Source organism: Dermacentor silvarum, chromosome 5 (assembly GCF_013339745.2).
Source record: "Dermacentor silvarum isolate Dsil-2018 chromosome 5, BIME_Dsil_1.4, whole genome shotgun sequence".
NCBI lineage: Eukaryota > Metazoa > Arthropoda > Arachnida > Ixodida > Ixodidae > Dermacentor > Dermacentor silvarum.
This window is the reverse complement of record NC_051158.1, coordinates 103,942,066-103,968,866: the sequence shown is the minus strand read 5'-3', so window position 1 is coordinate 103,968,866 and position 26,801 is coordinate 103,942,066. Positions and strand designations below refer to the sequence as shown.

Here is a 26,801-nt window from a genome sequence, read left to right as displayed (position 1 = left end):
TTGCTGTGACCTACCATCTTTTACGGACCTGCTGGCGTAAAGCGTTGGTACAGACAGAATCGATAACGTGCAGCCATTTTATGACAGATTGAACGATAACACACAAGCAAAAGAAAATTTTTCGAAAGATTTTTAGTTAAAGCGTCACAAGATGTCTTTACTAGTGCTGCTATACCGCCATCCACGCCTCCAGTAAACCAGTAACTTGTGAACGGTAAGAAGTTTACGAACACGCTATATCTCACTAGTGTTTGCACTGATGCAAAGGGGGCTCTCGAATCCCATGGGGTAGGGCTGGCACAGCTGTGAGCTCGACCAGTTGGATCAGCGGAGATGGTCCAGGAACAGATAAGGCTACAAGAGGAAATAAAGGCTATAAAGTCCAATTTCTTATAACTTTGCGCCGGAACCCCGACGCTGCCACGCCAGTGTGATATCAGAGACTTCAAAATGTTTCATTTGGGACATTTTGGCTCATTAAACGTTCTTGAAACTTGCCTCAGGATTCAGCCAAGGACTGAAACTTGAGTTCAGTCCTTGGCTCTTTTAGAATGCAATGTAGTCAATGTTTACAGATAAGAATCTAACTAGGCACGAGCAGACGTCGTCCAAATTCATGACGTAACAGCGAGCTAGTGCGGGAACTTGAAGGTGGCGCCCCCACCCATAGATATACGAGGCGCGAGAGGCCAAGAGCAAGCTGACAGTTGAGGGTCGTCAGACGTGTGATAAGGCGCATGATCCTCAAATGCATGAGGATTAGATGGGAAAAACTTGTGCACACGTTCCTGCTCAAGTCCAGCTTACTCCACAAACCCTATCTCGGAAGGGAGTGGGCGCAAGTGGAGAGGGATGCATAAAATGATACAAGATGAATCCTCGCAGTGGCGGAGTGCGTTGCGACACAAGTCAGCGCTGTATCCTGCGACCAACGTTTATAGATCTATGAACGTATAAAGGTATTGATAAATGTTGCCCGTGCCCACAAACAGCGTACAGACGGCCACAGCGCCACGCGGGGGCGCTGCTGCGGTGCCAGTTGCGGATGCCACCTACAGAAAAAAATTTACAACAGCGGGGTAAAAGCGCGGGGGCCATTTCGTTGCACTGTCGAAGCAACGATTTCCTGCTTGCGCTGGACTGCGTGCGTAAACTTCCCGGCGATGGTTTGCTACAAGGGCTTCGTGTCAAAGAACATCTGCACCATCTGATCTGGATGAAGCTCAAACAATTATTTTCACCGTTGAAACGTCACGATAGCAAAGCTAACACTACATCGTTACGTCAACTGCGGGAAGGAGGTATTGAAAAAAGAAAAGTGCTTGTGCGAAGGAAATGCGCGTCTGTGTCAAGCTTTCTTTTTTTTGCGTTCAGCACATTTTAAATGTCTCTAAGGCAAAATATGTTCTGATGCAGTAATTTTCTAAATAGTCGTTAGCATCAGGTGTTTTTTTTATTATTTTACAGGCACTGAAATGATTGGAGTTGTGGCTTAAATGAGGCCGAGCGTGGACGCTTATTTTAAATGAGTGACACTTATTTTAAATGAGTGCTTCAAAACAAAATTCGAGTCAGCAGGAAGTTATGTTCATTCTGAGGAGCCTGCAGCGACTGTGGATATTTGAAGATCTTGTGTGCGTCCGCTTGAATTTACATTCCGCACTTTCAGTCTCGGAAGGCTGTGATATAATTATTCTGATTCTGTGACTGCGTTGGTTTTGCGATATGTAAGGAAAACGAACAGATCACTCACACTATCTTTCGGAGTGTAAAGTTTCGCTTTAATAACAGAATTAGTATTGATTATAGAATTAGCGTTAGCACTGATAACAGAATTAGCATTGCAGCAATGAAGCAACACCGTACTGCCAACTCTGACACGTGTATGCAGCCGTCCTCCTAGCACTTCCCACTTAGAGTTATTCAATATGCTATCTTTGGTAGCATATCAAGTAACTCTATTCACATTCTACACACTCCGCTATCTAGCGGCACCACCATGAAGTCCGTGCGTGGGGTGGGTTTGATTGTGCGGAGCACCGAATAAATATAAAGGATATTTGTGCAATTGAATACTGCCACATACGCAGTGCCACATTTACAGTGACCCAGGTTCGTCTGACGGTTGGTTTTAAACCCTGCTCCTTCAGCACAGCAGCCCGATCTGCTACCCATTAGATGCATGATCTACCCACTTCACTATCACCACCACCATCAGCCTATATTTATGTCCACTGTTGGACGAAGGCCTCTCCCTGCGATCTCCAGTTACCCCTGCCTTGCGCTATAGCCGATTTCAACTTGCACCTTAAAATGTCCTAACTTCATCAGCCCGCCTAGTATTCTGCCGACGGTGCTTCCCTTCTCTTAGCCATTCTGCAACTCGTGTGCGTCCGGTTGAATTTACATTCCACACTTTCAGTGTCGGAAGGCTGCGATTTAATTATTCTCATTCTGTACACCGTATATGCTCACCGGTTATCCATCCTACGCATTACATGGCCTGCCCAGCTCCATTTCTTCCTCTTAATGTCAACTAGCATATCGGCTATCCCCGTTTGCTCTCTGATCCACGCCGCTCTTTTCCTGTCTCTTAACGTTAGGCCTAACATTTTTCGTGCCATCGCTCTTTGCGTGGTCCTTAACTTGTTCTCGAGCTTCTTTGTTAACCTCCAAGTTTCTGCCCCATATGTTAGCACCGGTAGAATACAATGATTGTAAACTTTTCTTTTCAACTACAGTGGTAAGCTCCCAGTCATGATTTGGTAATGCCTGCCGTATGCACTCCAACCCAATTTTATTCTTCTGTAAATTTCCTTTTCATGATCATGGTCACCTGTGAGTAATTGACCTAGATAAACGTACTTCTTTACAGGCTCTAGAGGCTGACTGGCGATACTGAATTGTTTCCTTGCCAGGCTATTGAACATTACCTTTGGCTTCTGCATACTAATCTCCAAGCCCACTCTTACGCTATCTCGGTTAAGGTCCTCAATCATTTGTTGTACTTCGTCCGCATTGTTGCTGAATAGGACAATGTCATCTGCAAACCGAAGGTTGCTCAGATATTCGCCGTTTATCCTCACTCCTAAGCCTTCCCAGTCTAAGAGCTTGAATAAGTACTTCTAAGCATGCAGTGAATAGCATTCGAGACATTCTACTTTTCTTGTGGGGAACCAAGGTAGCTGTGGAATCCTTGTAGATATTTGCCAAGATATTCACGTATGTCTCATGTACTCCTTGATAACACAATGCCTCTATGACTGCTCGTATCTCTACTGAATCAAATGTCTTTTCATAATCTATGAAAGCAATATAGAGAGGTTGATTTTACTCCGCCGATTTCTCAATTACCTGATTGATGACATTGACATGATCCATCGTAGAATATTCCTTCCTGAAGCCAGCCTGTTCTTTTGGTTGACTGAAGTCAAGTGTTGCCCTGATTCTGTCTTATTTATACAGTATGAATATTTTATACAGTACTGCCCACTACCAGTAACTCCAGTTGGTGGGAGAATGGTTAGACACACAGATAGATAGGGATGACAGCCCCTAGAAAGGAGTGCAGGGGCTGTCTGTCTAGAAACTCATGGAAGTTCAGCTGGTTGAGCGACCACTTCAGGAACGTCTTTTCCCGGATTCGATCCTCTGAGCAGCGCGAATATTTCTTCAGCTACGAAGCTTTCTCTCCAAGAAATTCGTGTGAATTTCTTTTGCAGCATCGCGCTGCCCTCGAGAGGATGACAATTGTTAGATTAATTTATCTACTTTGCCAATTTCTGCAGAACTGATTAGGACAAAGATGTGTATCGCACCGAAATGAAGTTATTTTTATCAAATTATATTGTCGTCTACTACTATACGCAACATAAAATACATCCGTAACCACAAAACCATGGGTACTATATTTTACAGCATCGCTCTGGCAAGCGGAATGGCATCCGAGAAGTGCAGTGTCAACCGCGACCGTCTCCCGCTCCGAACACTCTGCAGGCTTCTTCGTTGAACGGGGGGCCACTTTGGGTCCTGAAGTAGTCAATAATCATCTTCAGCTGCTTCAAGCGGCTGTGCCGGCCATACTTGTTCAGGAAGCCGCACTGGTTTTCGTAATCGTCGTAGTCGATGTCGTAAGCTGCGATACCAAACTTCAGCTCGCGGTCTTGGTCTTTTGCGCTACACAGCTGCACAAGAAAAATAAAAGAGTTAAAAATGCCGGAACCACCGCAAGATGATGGCGAACGTTAAGCGACAGCTACCCGGCGGACCTGCTTAGATATGTTGCTGAGGATACACAGTGGTTAGCTCTATTGGTTAAAGGCTACGTGGCGTGTGGGTGGTGGGACGTTGCGCTGCCTCAGAGATTGGTCGCGTTACAAACCAAGCCAAAACCTTTTGCGAGAACACATATTCTGTAAGGATCGGCCTTTGATCTCAGCCTTGCTGCAGCAATGAAACAAGAAAGGAACCACATGACACCAGATGCGGCGAGACTAGCTGTCTGTCCTCTTTGACAGTTTGAAAGAAAGAAGTGTAACACTATCGCACTGCACATTGTTTTAGACAGATGTAACAAGGTGAATTTGCAAAATAATGGACTGGTAAGCGTATGGAAATTAATACGATTCAAAGCATAACGACGCGACTACTTAAACGAGGACAGAACATAAAAACAGTCAAGGACAAGCACTGCTCTTGCAATTTTAGCTCTTTTCAACTAGCGTTGTACAGGACCTTGTCCAGAACTAGCATTGTCCAACTAGCGCTAAGTAGATTAATCTTTGACGTTACCATGACAACCCATACATGGACTGCATAAACCTAGACATTAATAATAATGACTGGAAATTTAGCATATCATTCAGTTAGCTGCTTTATAAGTTAACGGCCATAAGCCAGTGTTTGTTGCCAAAAATCGCGGCTCCCATGCAGCCAAATCACTCGAAAGGGCCATCACTCGCATCAGAGTTTCCCCTTCAAGAATTCGTACTTGAATTGGAATAGATTCAAGCGAATTTGAATGGATTTGAATTTTCGAATCAATTATGAATTGAGTAAGCGAAAATACGATAGGTATTCAAAATTTTGAATGTTTGCGCATCCTTATCCGCCATGCCTGTTGATCATGAAAGCAGCTATATTGTACTGTACTGACTCTCGGTAGTCCCATAATTTACTATGGTGAAGTCACTAAAAGCGTTCATTCAATTATAAGATCGCACTCATATAACAATGGTTAAAGGAAGGCCTAGTATTGTCAATATTACCCAATTAAACCTGGTCTAAAAATAGGTACGTGTTACGCAAAAAAAAAAGAAAAAAAGAAGAACGGCCAACCGATTGGGTACGTTTTTCATCCGTATCTTTTCAACCCCTGTGTCTCTTTGTTAAGATGTACAATCAAATAGCCCGAGCGATTCGGTTCTTCTTGGGGAAGTTGATGCTTAAGCTTGATGTACATTCTTGCTCTGGCACGTGGTCTAGAACATAAAAAAAAAGGACAGAGGAGAGACGGTGAAACGCCAGTCAAGTGCCGATTACTTGGTTTAACTTGGGCACTTTATAAATTCCGCCTTGAAGCTGTGCGAAAACCACATAGCCTCCGAGATTCGTCTTTGCTTAAGAGCCAAATCTCGGAGAACATGCACGATTATTTTCAGTCGCGGGGCCGCACACAGCAAACGGCCAAGACATGCTCTGCATGACAAGACCACTATAGCAAGGGAGGCTAAGCAAGGAGACCTGGAGGGAACGTCACCTGATTGAAGCCAAAAAAGTAGGAACACCAAAAAAAAAAAGGACTTATTGTGTAGCAATAGGTATTCGAATTTGCCTTCGCCGCGTTGAGTGAGCGCTTTTCCGACGAGGCAATGACTGTAACAGCAACGTTGCGATGAAGATAAAGGTACATGTTAGAAGAAATGACAGAAGTTGCACTAAGTGTATAGGTCTGAGAAAAAAAAAATTAGCGTAGCTTGCACTGGAGGTCCAATGCTAAAGAGAGAGCGGAGCTGATGGATACGTAGCTAGTTCTGGCTTTTGGGCTAGGCTAATCACTACCAAGTCGCGTCCAGCATTTTCCGGAATTTATTTATTATTGATCGACTATTGATTAGGTATTGATTGGCTATCACAAGGTATTGGCCACGTATTTGGGCGAGGCTAAGCACTACCAAGTCATCCCCAGCATTTTCCGGAATTTATTGACTATTGATCGATTATCAATTAGCTATTGATTGGCTATCGCAAGGTATTGTCCTCGTATTTGGGCTAGGCTAAGCACTACCATGTCGTCCCCAGCATTTTGCATAATGTATTGATTATCGATCGATTATCGATTAGCTATTAATTGGTTATCGCAAGCTTTTGGACACGTATTTGGTCTAGGCTAAGTACTACCAGGTCATCCTCAGCATTTTCCGATATTTATTGGTTATTTATCGATTATCGATTACGTATTGATTGGCTATCGATTGGCTATCGCAAGGTATTGGCATGTATTTGGGCTGGCCAAAGCGCTACCAAGTCATCCCTATTATTGATTATTGATGGATGCTCGATTAGCTATTGATTGGCTCGCGATTGGCTATCGATGACTGACTAAGCTTAAATAGTCCCAACGATGCTTAGTAGACTTAGCCAGGCTCAGCTTCGCTAGTTCACAAGAGTACGGTTTAGCCACCGTAACAGGGGTATGTGCCATTGGGTTTGGACCCTTCCTGCGCTATACCGCCTAGATCGGCCCACATTTTTGTCCGCGACGGACGGACTAACGGCCGGCTTAAACAGCTCCGCTGTTAGAATCTGCACTGAGCAGCTGACAGGACTGCCCAGATTCTGGAACAATCCCTCCAAACATGTGCGCATGTATCAAATTCTACGGCGAGCCAAGCATACCGAGCCGATTCCGCCGAACATGAACACAGCCGTGGCCCAGAGGTGACATGCAGCTATGGGAGACGGCAACGGCAGAAGAGGTGGATTCACGAAGAGTTGACTATCGAAGAATGGATCCTTGACGTCATGTTTCCCCCTAGTTGTGAGAGGCATGGCGTTTCTTGCAATCGCGGTATGCACCCGCTGGCATCCGAGACCAGACGTGTGCGCGCAGTCTTCCCTCCATGGCGAGTAGTCTCGGAGGCACCCGACCCTTGATTTATGCCGTATTACGGTGTGCGCTACATTTTTTCCGCGGGTGTGGTAGGTAAATGGAAAGTTTCAAGCAGCTCAAACTCATAAGATACTCTAAAATTGTTGGTACGGCCAAACGCTTGCAAAATATACTGTGCAATCGAGCATAAGAAAACGGGAGAAAAAGCGGGAGTTATGCAGATTCAAAGCACGTGTGGGATCAATGTTAGGCGTAGCTTTGTTTATTGGTGATGCCTATTTGATGCTATACAATGACTGGTTTGGTTTGAATAGAGTTTATGTAGGAATGGTAGTGGGACATGCCCATTCAGTAGGATTGACCAAAAAACGAGGACGCACCCAATGGGACCTATTGAGCCGCTTAATCCAATAAACTAAAGTTTAATCAAAGTATTCGTTAAATGATTACTAAATTCGTTAAATAAGCAATAATTCACCATTGAATTAACAGGTAGGTGTGCTTTAGACACGCCTGTGAGACGACATTTATGTCCACATTTTATGGAGGAAGTTTTTTTTTTTTTTTTTTTGTCAGTGTGTACGTGTGTGTGTTACACAGAACACGGGTGCGCATACTTGGTCAGCATACGAGGTTTCTTATGCAAGCCCGTTCGGTGGTACTTTCATTCAGCGCTTGGTAGAACCTAGTGACGCCCAGTGTCCAAACTTGGCAGTAAACGGCCAGAAACTGACAAACCGCAAAGTGGGGGGAATAGCTCAAAGAAAACTTTAGAAGCGTTAAAAAGAACCGTTCACCTTGAGAGCCAGTGCATCTTCGTTGTCATAGACGAACGCGCGCTTGGTGCTCGGGTTGTAGGTGAGCATGGCGCAGTGCTTGCTGGAGAAAGTTAGCTGCACCTTGTTCCTGACACCGGATGCAGACCTTGCGTCAGCACACACCTGAGAATAAAAAATACGAGACTCCTATTAGAGTTCTGGCTGCTATCGCGAGCACGAGCTGCGGTCCATCTCACGCGTGGTAGGCAGCTCATAAAACACAATGATTTTTTTTTTAGCAAGTCAGGCTTCACCATTCCGACCGCTCTTCATGAACTAAACTGTGCCAGTGTGCGACGCCGCGTCATAAACACTTCAGTGAGGTGGCAAACCAAGCTATCTATGGCTTTTCTTGTTACTCTAGAGGATTTTATTTCACAGCGAAGCCGTTAGCGTCTAGGTTCCAGGAGATTGCGTCCGTGTAGTAGACCGACCATCGTGTACAGCAATTCAGATGCGTCGCGCCATCTTGTGGCGCCGTATGAAAACGTTGGCATGGCGGCGTTTTTAAACTTCGGGATTGTAAAAACTTGTGCACCACACCGCGCCTTTCGCAAGACCTTATGTTTGCTCCTTCGTTACATGACGTAGCTCACCCTGGCGGGCACGTGAGCATGTCAGCGCTAGTACGCGCGCTGCGATTGGCGTATCCGTGTTAAACAAAAAAAAAAAAAAACGTAATGGTCTCTCCTATACATCGTGTGCAGGTTCTTTGTGCGTTAGCGAACATTACTCCGGAGCGTCTCGCCCCCTTGCAGCGCTGGCTGGAAGTTGAAACACTCCAAAGCGTAGCGCCATCTTGTGGCGCCTACTGACATCTCCGGGGTTGCGCGGAGAAAAGGGAATGGCCGCGGCGGCGGCGGCAGGATACCACCGACGATGAGCGGGCCGCGGACGCCAAGCGTAAGCGTGCTGCCCGCCAGGACCGCTAGGACGAAAGAAATGCGAACCGTCCATGTGGCCCCGATCTCGTAAAATTGGAACGTGTCGCCGGAGCAATCACCACATACACAGCTTAGCTGGTCATTCACCTTCACAGAGTGGAATATGGCACTTAATTTTTTTATTTATTTCTTTGTGTTTATTTATTTTTATTATTTTTATTTCATTTATTTGTTAGGTGCCTGTCTTTCTGCGTCTTCGATGCAAGAAGAAACGCACTATATTCTACTAGTAGTCCATTTGATCTCAAAAGTTATACTATTAGCCTGCTGCTGCCGTCATCTCGGCGATCTCTCGTAGCAATTTGAAGTGGGAGGCAAATTAACGCATACGCAGATGAAGGAGACAGGACGAATGCCACTATAAACAGTTTATTAGGCCTTCAAATTCGCCTATATCCCTGCTGAACATACCCAAAGACATGCACAGAAACATATAACAAGGGTAGAGAACAGAATGGAAACAGATAATGGTTTTTCTGGTTCCATGCCACAAGTTGCAACAATAAGCTACCTGCGGCATGTGTTAATTTGCACCCGTCTTCTAATTGCTGTGTGTCATCAGCTAGCCCAACACGAAGTCATCGGATGCAATGCGGATGCTGCACAAGATGCGCGCTGATTGTTCGTGAATGGACACCTAGTTTTCCGCTGGAGATTAGCACTTTATGGTCGAGAAACTCAGGCAACGACGAAAATACTTTGAATTGCTGCTTATGACGCGGCAGTCATTATTGAGGCCGCTATATGCATCAGCGTTGGTCCCCTTCCTTGTGGACAATATCGCTAGGTTATGGCCCAATACAGCACAGTATTAGCTAATATGCTAAGTGATATGGTGATAATGGTAATTTCATCAGAGTTATCCTTCACAGCGAAGCTGTTAAGGGCTCAGTCCCCGAGGATCGTGTCCGCGTGTAGAAAAAGATTATCAGCATTGGCTCGAGGGTAGTCGTCTTTTTGGCGGACGGCCCCTCCTCCCTCCCGGCCGGCTGAGCCGCCGCTATCTCTCTTGCACCAGTCGACCTTCTCTTATGCCGCGTTCCCCCCTGAGTAGAGTTGGACCCGGCTGCGAGGCTAGCGCGGGAAGCCTGCGGGAAGCTGCGCCCGACTGCAGTTGAGCCCTGCTGGGAGGCTAGCGAGGGTATGCAGGCGGCGCGCCTCGGCTGCAGACGCTCGCGCTTTCCTTCTCCCCTCCGGCTGCTCCGCGTGCCTCTACTGACAGGGCCGCTGATAAATGGAAGGAAGGCGAGGAGGGCGCGGCGCGCCAGCCCGAAGGCGTGGGAGAGATAAGCAGCTGCCACGCATGACTGTGCGTGTGTGAGCCCGCTCTGCCACTGCGACGCAGGCGCGCAGCCCTGCCCAACGTTACTGCCGCCTTTGCCGCAGACTCTCTCCGGGCTCTCGCCCGTCTCTCCCCTAAGAGTGTCAACGGCGTGTAGCCGTTCCGTGGGTTCCGTGACGTAGACATCGCGCTAGCGCTCTTATCAGTTGCTCTCACGACGCGCGATGGCCCGGCCGCGTGCCGTTCGTTCGGAGGAACAACGCAACCAGCGACTGCGTGCCCAGAAACGTGAATGGGCGCGCAAACACTGCGAAAGAGCGTACGCAGCAGAACGTACGCACGTCCAGTGGTTCGGAAGCCCTAGTCGAACAAGAAGTCACTAACCAAATACGCCGCGAACGACAGCAGAGCCGGCAATGTAATGGGTTATGTTCGACGACGACATATCTATCGTAATGACGAGCGACTTCAACGTTGACATTGCACGTCCGGATAGAAAGTGATTCACTTCGGTTATGCTCGAGCGCTTCGGGTTGACGCGTGTGAACGAATCGACTGTACAACTACAACACATTGGAGGTGTATATACGTCGTGTTTATGAAGAGCGTGCCTACCGTTGCCGTACAACCTATGGCAGTGTACCATAGCGACCATAAGTCCATGGTCACTGTGGTCACTAAATAAGTGAAAACTACCAGATCATATGTATTTCTCATTCTTTAATACTTCAAATAACCAATTACACCATCACACCTTAATAGTCATAATTCGCACCATAGTACAGCTTTGCTGGTCTTCCATCTTCACCCCAGTGGAAGGGCTGACACTTTGTTTCTCAAGGTTTGTGATGCATAGAAAGAAAATCTTTTGGTGCTCCAGCTTTACATTCTCATCAGCGGCGGCGAGTCCTATGGCAGATCGTCAACAATGAAAACAACCTCAAATTCGTTTTAAGCGACATCTGATTTGGAGATTGAGCTTTTGCCTGTTTGCCTGCAAGAACAGTTTCTATATAGCGATAGACGGGGGGGGGGAATGTTCTATTTTTATAGGTGGGCGAATATCGACATTTTCGAATACCAACGCAATACGAATAGTCAGTATCTAATTTCGAATTGCACATACGTATAAGTCAGACGCAGTTGTATATAATTACATCAGGAATACTTATTTCGGTATAGGTATGTGACACGCTTTCACTCACTAGTGAAGAATAAACAGCAAACTATTGCGAACAATTAGAACCAGCTTTGAAAACAAAATCTGTATAACGTCATTAAATGAACTGCACGAATAGCAACTCGACATATTTAGAGATTGGTTGTAAACAAGCTTTCCAAGAATGAGAGGCGGTGGGATGACTAGCTTTTCAAAAACGCTAAATATATGGTTGTTAGAAAAGTATCAGAAGTTTTGGAAAAAGTAAAGAAGCTGCTGAAGATGTGTGCCGTAGACACAATAAAGGATCCGTTACAAGAAAATTATCACTGGTTGTAGCGTGACGGATAAAACGGCTACTTGACTGGGCAGGAAAAAAAAAAAAGACTAATCGGCAGCCCAGCAGTAACAATAACCGGTTGTCATGTAACGGACGAGAAGAAGAGTAATCGACGGGCCAGGTTTTATTGCGATACCAAATGTATGGACTCTCCAGGCACATTTCTGCCCTCACCGTCGTCGTCGCCGTGACGTTCCGTGTAAAGTCCACGGGTGATGAAATTGTTGCCGCGCGCCGTACGCTGTATGTGCGAGTGAAAGCATGCGACGCTGAGCCATTAATCGCGGCTCGCGCACGCAAGGGCGGGAGCGGAAAGGAAGCGCGCAGTCTTCCAATCGCGCACAACGCTCCGGGGGGAGGGTGGGCAGGTGGAGCGGCCGCGCTTTACTGCGGCCGCGCGCTCCCGCAGGGCCGGAAGGCTCCGGGGGGAGGCGGGGGGCACGTTCGGCGCCGCGCGTGGCCGCCCGCGCGGTTGTATCTTCAAAACCATCTGCGGTGGGGGCAGAGTCCGCCCGCCCTGTGCTTTCGTGGCTAAGATCGCGTTGATGCGTGCGCCGGCATGAAGCTTAATCAACTCGCAGCTGCAGCCGTGCTGACTCATTCCCGCGTTTCGAAAGCGAGTTTCCGCCATCATAGAGTGAGATGCGTTTACGTTTGCTAATGCGCGTGCGCGACACCATGCTTGTTACTTTAGCTAGTGTGCCTGTGCTTACAAGCTTATACGTCCGGTGAAACTACCATCCATACTTCGTATAGATACCCACTCATTTGCTATCGCAATCGATGCTTCGCCTTTCGGGCGAAACGGCAACTTTATTTTTGGTAGTCACAAACAGATAATGAAAAAAAAATTAAATTATGGGGTTTTACGAGCCGAAACCACGATCTCATTATGAGGCACGCCGTAGTGGGGGACTCCGGAAATTTGGACCACCTGGGGTTCTTTAACGTGCACCCAAATCTAAGTACACGGGTGTTTTCGCATTTCGCCCCCATCGAAATGCGGCCGCCGTGGCCGGGATTCGATCCCGCGACCTCGTGCTCAGCAGCCCAACACCATAGCCACTGAGCAACCACGGCAGGTAACAGATAATGAAGAAAATGAAATAATAGGGCGAGTATTTGTAGTTCTTGATTGAAGTGTAAAATTATAAACAGAAGGGAAATAAAAGAGTACGAAAGAATAACTTGCTGCTGGTGCGAGCCACACCCACAACCTCCGCATTACGCGCAGTTGCACTATCGATTGAGCTATGGCAACCACTTGTTCCCACGTCCTCCTTTATGGCTGTTTATGCATGTGTACAAGAGTGTTAGCCAGTGTGTGTTAAGACGATGTGTGTTAAGACGGCGTGTGTTAACACTTCTCAAGAAGTGTTAGCCAGCGTCATGCGTCCGCCACGAAACCGAATACAAAGCTTGCATTGCCGATTTTGTTTCTATGTCGCTTCGAAATCTTTTGTCTTTGTTTTACTTCTGAAAATTTGCTATATCATCGGCAGAGCAGTGAGCAATTGCGAACGTCGGGGAGCCGGGGCTCATCGCGCGGCACCACATGAAAGGACACAATCGGGTCAACACTGCCGCTGCCCCTGAGCAAGCACCTTGGGTCATTTATACAGCCCTCAACACTACACACATGAGGCATTTTCTGGCTGTTTCCCGCGAAGTCAACGTTTTTCGAGCCACGCACTGTACCAAACACTGTAGAGCGGAACGGGCGCGCGCGATGATGCATGGAGCAAAAACGAAACTGCGAAACTATCACGACCGCATGTAGCGCCATGCCATTTTTTCTTATTTATTTAATTTTGCGCTAAACTTGTACTTCCTCGCTTGAAACGATTTAAAAAGTTGGCATATGCTGTTTATGTACGTTTAAGGTGTATTTCATTTTGCGTTTTATTAACAACGATAAATCGATCTCGACCAATCGCGACCGGCCTGCGTTTGTGATCTCCGACGTCACGAATGTGTAGTGCGGGAAATTCGAAGGGGCGTCAGCACCTATCCTTCAGTTTTTCGCTATTTTCTCGCTTATTAAACATCTGTTCGCCGTAAGAATGGCATGACTGTGATTGTGATAGGATAACCTACCATTAAAGCTCAACTTCCGGTTTCTTTTTAGTGTCGCTTTAACCCGACTTTAGCAGTCGGTTGTTGCGAAATATTTGCTTACATCGTGAAAGAAGGTAAGGCGTGCAGACACTGACACAAGAGGAGAACCTGTTTGAATAGGCCAACAGGCCGGTTTGGCCTATTCTGGCCTATTCTAGCGCTGTGCGTGTCAAATGTGCCTCTCTGCATGTTGTTGCTGTCTTTCAGCTTGCGCTGCAAGAAAATAGAAGATGCCATACGAACAAGCCGCTATAGCTTATCGACAAGAGGAGGGCACCAGACAACACAAACGCTGCAATGGATGGCGTTTCTGTTGTCTGTTTTTCTCCTCTTCTGTCCGTGTCTGCACGCTCTACCTTCTTTCACGATGAATCCCTACCATTCAGCTCAACTTTCTGTAGTTTTAACATTTGGTTAGTTTTGATATTGGAAAATACCGAGCAGTACGTTTTCGAATACGAAACGAATATTGCACACTGATAATTCTTATTCGAAACTTCAAATATTCGCCCATAATTTTCTTGGGAAAGGTGGGGCGAGGTATTGAATTTAGTCAAACCTCATCGCAAAATTTTACTAGGGAATTTTCAGAAATCCCAAAGATTCAATTAAAGGTAAGGCTGCCGGTAGGGCCAACTAAACACTCGCTAAATTTAATGACTTTCTCGTTAGATTACCAACGCCAGTCTCGATGTTTCACGGATCCACGAAGGAATCTCTTGCTGTCTGCTCGCTTACCTCTGTGTAGCTGCCAAAGTCGGACTTGCTGCTCGGGTCTGACAGGCAGCGCGAGAAGAAGTCCACGTGGTCCGGGGACATAGGCACCGTCCAACGGCCCTTCATGGTCACGGACACCAGACCTCTGCTGCTTGCTCTTTTGTGGTACAGCTCTCGGATGCTAAACACGGCAGTTGACTGTAATGCAACGAAACCGAATACCATGCAGTCGTTACCTGCCCTCGTTGATATTCCCTGGCATGCTAATCGCGGTGACCGATTGCTTGAGGCATCCGAAGAGCCAAATTTTGAAGTGGAAACGATGCGGACTGTAAGAGGACGTGCTCACAGTATTGCATAAAATGGCAAATATTTCCCCAAATATGAGGCAGGATAAACAGAAATAAAACATCACTTCAGTGACGCAAACATGTTGAGTTTCCTTAAAATACGAGAAAAAATATTTCGAGTGAATCAAATTATAACCAATATGCAAGCACAATCTAGGAGTAAACACAATAACGGTCGCACAAAACTGTGTTGCACATTTTTCTGGAAAGAACATTTGTGTGCTGTTGTTTACCGTTTCCTCCAGCAGAGGACTGGAGAATTCGGAAGTTTGGATCCCTAAGAGAGCGTTAGCTAGCGCCAGAAAGGAAAATAGCATTTGTTCAATTCTAAGCCAACATATATATTTTTTACAACTGGGATACAAAAGTCATGAGTCGGCTCAGAATAGACACTTTCGCCTATTCTGGCGTCGTTACTCTGACAACTCCGTAATACTAATGCCATTTTGCGGTCACACTAATAAATTGCACTGTAGCCAACAATAACCATAGCCATCCACTTCTGTAGCCGATGGCAGCTGAGAGCTGCTCCTGTGAGCGCCAGGCTTCCTGCAGCGTTCAGCTACCAGCAAACCGTTTACGCAGGGCCGGGTATCCCGATGATACCTTGGTGTCAGTCACTCAGAGCCTCATTAAAGCCTCACCGGGCAGCCGCTCGGGGCAATAACGCACGTCCCAGTGGGCGCCCTGTGGCTGCGCCATACATACACGGGGTGTCCCACCACCTAAAACAGGTGGCGAAGAAGTGCGGTGTTCGTGTTTTCTTTTTTTTTTTCAGCTCTGCAAAAGCTCGCAAGATTGTGCAGGTTGGAAAACAATGCCCGGAATAAAGGCATTACATGCACGAGACCATGTCACCCGCTTTGTTAACTGCAATGTGGGGGTGGTTACAAGATTCCACTTTCCTGTGGAAAGTGGAAGCGGTCAGCCACTGCCAAAGATGTACTCGTAATTGCTCCCTGCGTTTCCATAACACGCATGCATGTGCTCAGACGGCTCACCAGGCAGTTAGATAGAGAAATATTTGAGGGGTTTTGGATTTCAAAAGCTGCCGATGAATGCGTAAGCGCTCCATCACTGGCACTCACTGATAAAGAAGTGTTGTACCTGGAGAAGAACCTGGTGAATGCTTTGCCATGGCTGTTGTGGGCGCTTATCGGCTTCGTTGCGCATTTGGTTGTCTCCTACGTGGCATATTCGTTTATGCGTTTGTCTGCGCATTTATGTGGCAGGAGGGGCGGTCGCCCTCCCCCCCCCCCCCTACATTTTTCCAGAGGTTGCGCACCCCCCCCCCCCCCCCCACACACACACACACACACTTTCCGACCGTTTACGCTGAAATATAATTTTTGACAAGAGCTATAATGAAATTTTGAAACTGGTGGTTGTGTGGTCCAATGCTTTCCAGAAGGCCGATTATCAGCTGGACGTACAATGGTGGCACGATGGCTGGTTAAGAAGCCACAAATTAGGGCACGCCTTTCAACATACGAGTAACCAAACTCTTCATAAATCACAACTACGCAAACAGATGCACAAAAAAGTGGCGGAATATTGACTTACACATGGACAGGGAACAACACATCAATCGATAAGAAATATTTCCCTCATGCTACCACACTTCCCTACAAAATATTACACAAGCCATGCAATCACCGGACACTATATATTTTCAAGCTACCTCTTAAGATCCAACAAAACTGACCACAACTCTTGCAAATGCGGCAAACCTGCACAAAAGATCGATGACCAGCTCATGGACAGCCCCCTAACAAGAAAGGAAAGACTACTCCTGAGACGCAAATTTTCAAACACCACAGAATACAAACCTGAAATAATCTAACAGTACGGTGCCAGGTCGCAAGGATCTGTGATGTCGTTGGCGACGCTCTGAACATTGTAAAGCATGTTTCCAATGCAATCCTCGAATCGAAGAACAGGAAGACTGTTTATTCGAACGTTGCACTTTCTCGGGGTAATGATGCCGTTGAGCAGGGTTGTTCCAGGCCGAACACCCTACTGCTACCGCTGTGTCCGACGAGGTGGACAGTAAGAGTAAAATCAATGGACAGGTTCGTTGAGAACTATGAAAGGGTGCAGGCGACTTTGGAGGAACTGGAACAAGTTCAAAGCTCTCTCAGTGGCACCAGCAAGACAGCCATAAAAGGATATGAGGAAGCATTAAACAAGTTCGGAACTTCATTGGGTATCAACCTTTCTATAGCCCTGTTTGGCCCATGCGAGGAATTAGCGAGGATGCTTCAACGCCCAGTTTACCGCGCTGCAGGAACAAGAGAAGCAGCAGAGGCTCTTTGTGACCGCTTGTCAAGGCTACGGTCTGACGCTTCATTTGACGTCCTATGGCAGTGGACGAACTCAAGAGAAACAGAGTTAGGTCTAAAGGAACCTCGTATGCCCAGAGTATCGCAGCCACCCGGAAGGCTTCAATTCACATACAAACCTGAGGAGCCGGCAGCGCTTGACGGCAAGTTGTCACAAAGAAAATAGTTTTTTTTTTGCCGGTATCGATAGCATTACCAGTGCGATCCGACGACGATTTGAACAGCTTAGCATGGAACAGCTGATTAGCCTCGAGCACATTTTGAATGACGCTGCTGAAGGTCGAAGCTTCGCAGCAAACGACCTAAAGGAGCTTTTAGGAGCAGACGCTACAGATTTTGACATGAGCAGGTTTACAGCGCAACTCGTGCTTCTCCCAACGCTCCTGCGTGACGAGGGTCCGACCGCAAGTGAACGCATTTTACAAATTCTGCAGGGGAAGTCTGCAGATATGCGTAAGATGATGGACCAGGTTGTCCGTTACCCGCAAGCCGTGTTTTCTGTGCCTGCTTCAGCTGCTTCAGGAGAGATATCTTTGAAGTCTCTGAGGCGAGTAAAAGCATTTTTGCGCAATCGAATGACGCAGAGGAGGCTGACGCACCTTCTTCTCCTCCACGTGAACAATAAGAGAGCTGCGTAACTGCACTTTGATGCCATTATGAACGAGATCGTGTCTAGAACGGCATAACGAACAGCGACCTTAAGCCCCCTTTGACAACTTCTCCTGCCCAACGCCCTCTTGTCTTGCCAGCCATGAAGCTCGTCAATCTACGATAATAGCTTTGTACCTAGTGCCTACTTTCTTGTCTACTTGTATCACATTTGTGTACTTGTGTCAGTTCACATTTGCTTCACTGCGGGAGCGATTGCAGTAACATTAAAAAAAAATTTTTTTTTGCAGCTTTCGAAGGCGTTTTGTCATTTTCGCGGTCTGTGCGGGCTTTCAGTACTTCTGAAATTTCCAACCATTTTTAAATTGTATACCAATGCAGAGTAAGCGAGGATGCAAAGATGTAATGTTTAATACCGCTAAAATGAATTAAAACATAATTAATGTAATTAAAGTTATAATAATTATTAAAATCATAAAATGCAATGTAAGTAAATAAGATTTCAGAAATATTGAGAAAAAATAATAAACACCACATTCAAACGTTCCGGAGTCCCTGACTGCTATACTTATGGTTCCTGACGACTGCAGCTTATGCAACCGTAATGGTTACTGGCAAACACTGGCGGCGAACGCTATGCACGTAGGCGAGCTTTCTGGTTGAAACGCGGCCTCTTGCGTGGGCCGATTCCGGAGATAGTGCACAGCCGCGCAAAAGAAATTAAATCATTTTCAGGTTTCCGCATTTGTTTCTCACTTTTAATAGTTCAATCTGAGAAGGTTTAACATAAAATGCATGCGCTGTGGGTGTTTTGTTTCATGACATTTGCTTGTGGATTGTCATTCTCAAAATTCTGAGGAAAAGCTTTGCCAAGAATGCAAGACAAAGTATGAGCAACATTAATGATAGAATGGTGTGGCATACCTAATCGTGGTTGGGGATGATTTTCTCGGCCGCAGGCGCCAATGCAGACGCCGACGCCAGATTTTCTGCGACACGGGGCCCTAAACGCTATCGCGTTAAAATATTTTAACGCGGCCTCCCCATTACGACGACAGAAGAGAAGTGAAATTCTACGCTGGAATAATGAGCGGCAACGGAGCCAACTTTGAAAGACGACGACGACGAACGCGCGAGCTTTGGCAAGAGCGTGTTGGCGCGGTTGCGCCGAGAGGTGCCAACGAGCTAGCTGTGGAAGACGACGTCGCTCGAGCCATTGCTGATGACAGCTTTTGCACAACGGAGCCAGCTTTAGAAGAAGACGACGGCGTTTGAGCCATTGCTGACGATGATAGTTTATGTTGACGGACACGAAAAATGCACGGAACCATAGCCATAAACAGCTTCGCTGTAAAACTTGGAGATCGCTGAGAGAGGCCACCGTCTGGCAGTGAACTTAAGTAGGCTGATGGTCATGATGGCACCCTTGGTTCAACATTACGTAGTTGATAAAACGTGCCTACCAAATCATAGTTGTAGTCCCTGGCGATGTCGTCCGGTGGAAGGTCGAATGGGTGCCGTGTCGGAGGCATGATGACGCAGTTCTTGACCGTGTTGTCGCCGAAGCGGTAGTGGCCGAGAGATATGACCATGCTTGGAGTGAAGCCGACATCGCTGTTTCGGGATACGAGATTAAAATGTGAAGAAAAATTATAATAAAGAGAACGTTACCTTTTCTTTTCACCCTTGAACCCAAGCAAGGCGACAGGCCTGACGCTACATTTCTTTGGAACATTTGTACTTCCGTTAAAGTGTACAAATTTAGAATTTAGCAAGTTTTTGTTTGTACGCAAACTTCTTACCGTTTGCGGAGGGCCGGGTTGCAGGAAGCGTAAACGTGAGCAGCCCTGCTGGGTAGCGTAGCGTTGTGGCGCAAAGCGCTACCAGACCACAAACACAGAGCTACAGATCATTGCAGTAACCAATTATGTTCTACTCTGCTGCTGGTGAAATTTTAGGCAGCGGCTTAATCATGAACACGTTGCCTATTTAACTATCCCCCCCCCCCAAGAACACTCATGTAACATGAAAACGTGTCGAAGGCATTGTGGTTAGACAAAGGGACACAAGAGGTAGCTACTAGTATTGCTGCTTCCGTACAACCACGGCCGTGGTACAACTCTCCGTTAGCCCGGTAAAGAGCAAGCGGTAGTATGTTTGCGTACCAACAAGAACTCTCTATTACAATAATTATATACCTACACAGGTGGGGGAGGGGGGGGGGGGGGTTAAGTTGTCACATAGTCGTTGACACGCACCTGAAATAGATGGCAAACTCCAAGCTCCAGTCCAACTCCGGGTCTGGTATGGCGAGCACCGAGATCAAGACCTTTCCCAGCTGTCTCCGCGTTTCGAGTAGACTATCTATTTCCTGCACAGAAACAAAAGCTTGAGTAGATCTATACACATAAAGAAACAGCGTACACCGAATACGAACAGCAAAGTTGCAAAATTCCAGAAGATAAGCAGATCCGCTTTAAAGTAGTACTGAGGGGAAATTTTCTACATTCCATTATAAAGCGAACAAGTAAACTTGGTTATAATAAAGTTGAAGGGGGAGCGAGAATTATTTCGCTATATCCAGTGATTCGTTATTTCAATTGTAGCAATTAATTCACTAAAAGTATTTACGTGGATCTGAAGGTGAATTTGACTTACTTCGTTATATACATTATTTCGCTATAAAATTTTTGACTTAGCTTTCTTTTGCTCCTTCGGACATTTCCGTGGTTGGGGGTGGTCGGTCGGTGGTCGTACTCGACCAGAAAAACGTTTCGTTCGTTCGTTCACTCTTCCTCTTGCTCGCTCTCTCAATCGATCGCTTGCTCTTTCGCTCTCGTTCCTCTGGCTCTCTCTCTCTCTGCTTTCTCGCGCTCTCGTTCGCTCGTTCGTCTGGACTATTTGCTTACATTGACTATCTAGAATGATCTCGGGACAGATCTTTTTTGCGTTAGGCGAATGTCCTAGATATAAATATCTCAGAATATGCACTGTCAAGCCTAAGAGCACCCAAAATAATTTGCGCTGCTACTACATCGGGCCTCGCCATGAGCAGCAGCATAGCAGACGACCGAGCGAACCACAGCGAGTGCCAAAACGTCGCGATATACTGCTCCCACGTGATCACCTTCTGCGCCATTACATGGGAACACGTACGCCTACTCGGACACAAAACAATAAATTGTTCGTATCAAAGCCATTGTATTGTATACAGGCTTGCCAGTGTTTTTCTGCAAATTCGAGATCCACGACCTTCATTTAACGTAACAGAAACAAAATTAAACGGGGAAACTGGCATATGAGCACTCCTTTAAGGTGAGGGTATCACGGCCGCCATCTTGTGTGTAGTTCAGAGTCTTCCACTAGGCGGCGCCACTCAGTTATATTTCGATTGATACGACCTGATCTCTTACAATCAAAGGTAGCGGTACAAGGTAGATTTTGAGGAGAAAAAAAGTTAGCCAGATGTCTACAAAAATGCTAGATTAAAAGCATGTAAGCATGACTGATTAAATCAAGCAGGTTAGGTGACTATTTGTCACCTGCCCCGTTTCAAAGGGGATGCCATTGAATAATCTTCGTCATCATCATGGAAAAAGGGACAAAAATCTGCTCTTCGCCATCGCAGCCTACTCCAGGACGCTGCCTCCCCCTTTTTTTCAGGACAATTTGTGCCGGGCACCATTCTTGTTTTGTTACTGACAAGATATTTCGGAGTCTCTGTTTTTGACTTTAAAGAAAGACCCGATGCCTCTAAACGCCAGATATAATACTGTCAGGCTTCAGTGTCATAAATAATTTAACAGCTTTTGTACGGCCAGTTTCGGTTTATAGTAAATTATAATAAATTATTTACGCTGCTATCAAGGCTTGTGACTATTTTATTTATATGGTATAGAGGTCCGAGGGTTTCATATAACGCAATAAAAGGTCGAACAGTGGGAACTATTGTGTCAGGCCTTCATTTTAGCGCACGTGAGCAACACTGTCGTCGAGAGGATGGTATTCTGCTACACGAAATAATGTTCGCAGTTTTATCGGCTGTATAAATTGCAGCAAACATTCGCTTAGCATTAGGTTAAAAAGCATGCTGTAGTGCACGCACAAGCAAACATGAACAGATCTCACTCAATGATCCCCAACACTCTCTGTCACAACCAATGTTAAGAAAACCAAACTTTCGTTCTATAGTAGCACTTGTCACAACGCTGCAGGCGTGGTGAAGAGCGCTGGGAGCGGGGAGCAAATGCTTGATGCTGTCTTTTGCTTCTACGCGTCTTTAAAACACGAAATTACGTTGCCTCCAACAGTAGGGGCGCAGGACGGCAGGGCACGTTAAGCCACCAGCCATCTCGGCTCACCGAAACATTGCACCCATCGCAGGTTGCACCACGCGCATCCACGGGACGAGCTAAAGAAGAGACGCGTGCCCACCTGCTCCCCCTATCTTCCACTAGATCACGTTACCGCGCTCCAATTTCGGCCCGCCCCCATGCGCACGCTTGAACACGTGATCACCCATATTGGGGGTGCAGGAAGACGGCTCACATTAAGCCACCATCCTTCTCGGCTCAAGCTGGCGCCCTTTTTCTCGCACTATAACGCATACTGGGACGTGGGACGCGATCTTATCACACTTGAACTTGATACGGAACATCACCGTGACGGCGAAAAAAAGGTCTGTTTTGAATATAATTGTGAGATCAATTGGTGGTGAAAATAGTAGTACCGTCAGCAAATAAAAGACAGTCAGAATATGAACTATGGGTAGCTCAATAATGAATAAAATGAAGACTAGAGGTCCAAGAATACAGCCTTGTAGTAGCCCTTAATGAATTATTTTTGCTTAAGATGGATGGTTGTTATTTCAGCTATTTGTAACCGATTGCTAAGAACTGTAAAGGTAGGCCGGATATCAGATATTATTTAAGTCTGCGTAACTGAATTTCATGGTGCCAAATGCTAATAAGGTGCTGCTAATAAGAAACATTTTCCAGCCCTGCGGCCTTGCCAAGATTGCTTCGGTGGTATATACTACTAATTTGCAACTAACTTAGTAAAAGTGAAGTTTCGTTGTAGCTAGTATTTAATGTCTAAGCCAACGATGGCGCGGAGTACTGCCATGCTGCAGTCGTAGATTTTTTTGGATGGCGAGCTTGGCAGCCAGGGGGACATCTGCTTGCGGAACCCAAGTAGTCGGGGATCGACTAGTAGTGAGATGTCTTGCAACCACAATAAGTGGTTTTATCAGTTTGCCCGAGCACGAGGCGAGCAATACAGGATAGAGGTGGGCAATTGCATGCAGTGGCTTGTGAGGTTTAGGGATATATATTACCGTGGCGTTCTTACACGCCCATGAAATAACCTCTTTTTCCCAGACTATACACATCGTGATTGAGGCCTCGACCGTCTTCGCGAGTTGTACGTATTTAGAAAGAGTAGTGACATATATGGTACGGCTCCGCGCGCGAGCTTAGATACGACTAGCTGGACCACCAACCGCATCCAGCAAGTTTCTATCAAATTACATAAAGTACGACAGTCTGACAAACCATCTGCCACACTCATCGCATCAAGTTATGCCTCCCGTGTCCCCTGCTTTGTCGTTCTCGACCTGCCTTCGAATACGCGGCGAGCCAAACAAGCGGGTTATTTTGGCGAACTTGTTCTGCCGAAATCCACAGGATGGAGGAAGGTTTCCTTGCCCTTGATTACCACTCTGCTTGAATAGCTGAGATAGCAAAGTGATCGCGCCGGAAAAGCGTTGTTCCTGGGTTCGATCCCACGACCAAGACGAAGTTTAAAGCGAAGCTTTACCCACCGTGGTTGCTCAGTGGCTATGGTGTTGGGCTGCTGAGCACGAGGTCGCGAGATCCAATCCGGGCCAAGGCGGCCGTATTTAGATGGGGGACAAATGCGAAAACACCCGTGTACTTACATTTAGGTGCACGTTGAAGAACCCCAAGTGGTCCAAGTTTCCGGAGTCCCCCACTACGTCGTGCCTCATAATCAGATCGTGGTTTTGGCACGTAGACCCCCATATTTAAATTAAAAGCGAAGCTTTCATCCGTGAGCCCCTAAAACGCACGCAGGAAAGCCAACTTACACAATGGAACTATCAGTGCATCTGCGCACACAATCGTAGAACACTACAGTTCACATTCGCAGTTGTACTGATAAGAACAATGGGAACTGCAACGCCACGCTACCCATACGAACTGTATATATCTGCGTTGTATTACGCGCGTCACGCAATGCATTCCCGGACGTCACCATGGGTAGGCCGCGGTGCAGCACACGGCAGAAGAAGAGGCTGCCGTACGCGAACCTAAGCGCGAGCGCGATCGTGCCCGTAAGGCCGATCCCGTCAACGGCATGCAGTCCGTGAATATGTGTACATGTAATCAACGGCTACATGATTTAAAATAAAGGCTATGCAACCTAACGAAATGTGTCTGCATTCAACTTTAACGTTCAAAAAATTCAATCCTAAACAAGCAATCAAATCACAATCGCATCGGGTCGCTGAGCATTTCTTGGGTTCGTTGCGTGGTCGTTGGCCTTGGACTTTGATTCAGTTTGTGTGGGCGAAAGCTTCGCGTTCAACCATCTTTCTTTAAGAAATGGGCTTTGATTCTTTTCTAACACTTAGAAGCTTTCTTCCTCAGCAACCTGTTTCGATTTCCTTTGTAGAAGTGTGCTCTTGCCAGGCGGAGGGTAATTTTGTTCACTGATATTAAGAGCCGTTGCAGCACTTGTCATCGCGACGTGGCGTTATATGCCTAACTTTCGACCACTTGAGTTCTCTAAAGTCATCTAAGTTTTAAATTGCGCTCCCCGCGAAATGCAGCAGCCTCAGCCAAAGAAGGAACCCGCGACATGGCGTTAGGCACAACATGAACCACCATGTCGGGTATCATGAACTAAGATTGTTGAAGAGGCGAGAGAAATTATACAAATATATATATATTTTTTTGTTTTCATGTGTTTCTGATCTCGCTATGGAAATTTGCGAAGAAAACGTCACTTTGTTTTCAAAGATGTATGCAGTGTCCAGGTAAGCTGATGACTTCATTGTAATAAACAGCGTTATATATCCGATTTCCTCCGCATCAGTGCTGAGATCAAATAATTTTGCAGATTTTTTTAGGATTCCACGACTATGGTGTAAAAGCAGGAACCCTACCTTTAGTGTGGAAATGGCCGCTTTGGTTTGATTTTCTGGCATCAGCGTGGGGGTGTCGAGGATCCCCACGTGGTAGACGTCCTGTTGCCAGAAGGATGCGAGTGGACTCGGGTTTCTCCCTTTCAGCTCTTCCTCCGCCATCGGTAGGTAGCTGTAGAAGTTGCACACAGCGTGATGCAGACGATTGTCAGGCGAATGCCGGCTGATCAGGGAAGTTTAACGAGGCGAACTGCCTGGCTCTGATTGAGAGAGCGCATTCGTTGAGATGAATGATCATATACACACATATGGACAGAACAGAACAACCGCTCGATTATCCTTCTGACTATGGTATGGTATGTACGGTACTTAGCGAAAATAAAATGGCGGACAGGCACTAACAAAGAACAGACGCAGATAGATAATAACATTGCATATGACTGTATGAATGGCGCTCTGACTTGCGCGATTTTCTTGCCCTGGTTGTTGGGCAATATGATGCTACGGTGCGCTCGCGCACCAAATAATACAAATGTCGGTGGGCTGTCTGTGAATAAACAGTTGATAGTAGCGCCCGTCCGTGTCTGTTCCTTCTTTGCGCCTCTCCGCCACTTTGCGCGAAGTACCATAGTCCGAATAAAAGGCTAACTAGCCTGACAGTCAGCACTATTAAATTTTAGTACTAGGTTATCCACTACAGTAGTTTGCCTCCTCAAAACAATTTCCAGAAAAAACTGCTAGACAATAAATTACAGGTCTACTTCTAAACCCAACAAATTTTACTAAGTGGTATTACTTTAGTGTCAATGGCAATTTTCGAGAACTTTTACTGAGCAACAATGGCACAAATACGAAAAAAAAAATACTGCTGTTGCAGTATTGGTGCTGGTGCTGAAGTCCTACCACGAATTTCAAGATACTGCAGTTTTACCTTCGTGCTCTTTTCTAGTAATCAAGCTATTAGCGCGAAATTAAAAGTTAACGAAAGAAAAGCGGTTTTCGAAAGTATACTTCACCAGCCGAAACAATTGTAGTGCTTCTCTGTAGTGCCTCTTTAACCAATTAGGTGCCGCTCCGTAGCATACTTGCATGCCTGCCAATGCGTCGCTCTGGGCACGCCCGAAATGCTTCGTGCACGTGACACATTCATTGAATAGTTGTGTCAACTATTCAGAAATTCCTTGCACTAAAATTTCATGGTTCATCTTCTTTTTATACGACATGTGGCGCGACAAAGGTGGTCGCACTCGCGCTTGAAGAAGAAACCTGCTCGGCTCGGAAACTTCGGGCATTTAAAATCAACTTGTGTTGAATTTTTCGCATTCATTCGTTTCGGTTTAACATTCAGTGGGTAATTCAAGCTCGAAAATGTTGGGTACTGGCCACTCGAACGTGTTAATTAACGACCCCACTGCTCACTGGTACGAGAAGCCAACTCCAAGGCTCGTGGTTTGGTAAGGAGGGTGCTCGTTGAGGAAAGTGTTCAGGCTGTTGCTGTAGGTGGCCTTCCGGGACACCATGTTGCGGCCGTTCTTGTAGAGCGAGTCGAAGAAGATGTAGTCGCACAGCCCGTCATCCGGGAACGCGTTGGCAGAGCTGGTCTTCTCTCCCATGACGCACACGAGGGGCATCTGGTCGGCCACTGCACCACGACACGTTGGCGGCCACAGCCCGCGACAGCGCGCATTTATATACGCAGGGATTTAAGCAGTTTATAGGTATATTATATATACAGCGTCGTGGGTTTTTCCCTTATAGTTGTAAAAAAAAGATATAGCGCTTGAAGCTGCTCTGTTTTTGTTACATATTTTAACGCGACAGCGTTAGGAGCCCCGTGTCGCAGAAA

At 46.4% G+C, this 26,801-nt stretch overlaps 1 protein-coding gene across 2 annotated transcripts; it reads right to left on the bottom strand.

Annotated features, from left to right (window-relative positions):
- Positions 1–3,670: 3,670 nt before the first annotated feature.
- On the bottom strand, positions 3,671–26,612 carry LOC119454297 (uncharacterized). Of its 2 annotated transcripts, XM_049667173.1 has the most exons (7): positions 26,375–26,612; positions 24,977–25,127; positions 20,049–20,161; positions 19,254–19,404; positions 14,511–14,687; positions 7,909–8,052; positions 3,671–4,184 (listed from the first exon to the last, which is right to left on the bottom strand). In XM_049667173.1, exons 1-7 carry the CDS (start codon positions 26,584–26,586, stop codon positions 3,960–3,962), a joined length of 1,173 nt encoding a protein of 390 aa, XP_049523130.1. In that variant the 5' UTR covers positions 26,587–26,612; the 3' UTR covers positions 3,671–3,959. The 2 variants fall into 2 exon arrangements, with proteins under 2 accessions (XP_049523130.1, XP_037572193.2); XM_037716265.2 differs by lacking the exon at positions 7,909–8,052.
- Positions 26,613–26,801: the final 189 nt, after the last annotated feature.

What these genes read in the sequence shown, in the direction of transcription:
- LOC119454297 (XM_049667173.1), bottom strand. Translation starts at nt 26,586, where the DNA reads ATGCCCCTCGTGTGCGTCATGGGAGAGAAGACCAGCTCTGCCAACGCG. An exon ending in GGAGTTGGCTTCTCGTACCA is followed by an intron (nt 25,128 to 26,374) that starts GTGAGCAGTGGG and finishes CAACTTCTACAG; the next exon opens with CTACCTACCGATGGCGGAGG. An exon ending in ACTTTGGCAGCTACACAGAG is followed by an intron (nt 8,053 to 14,510) that starts GTAAGCGAGCAG and finishes TTTTATTCTCAG; the next exon opens with GTGTGTGCTGACGCAAGGTC.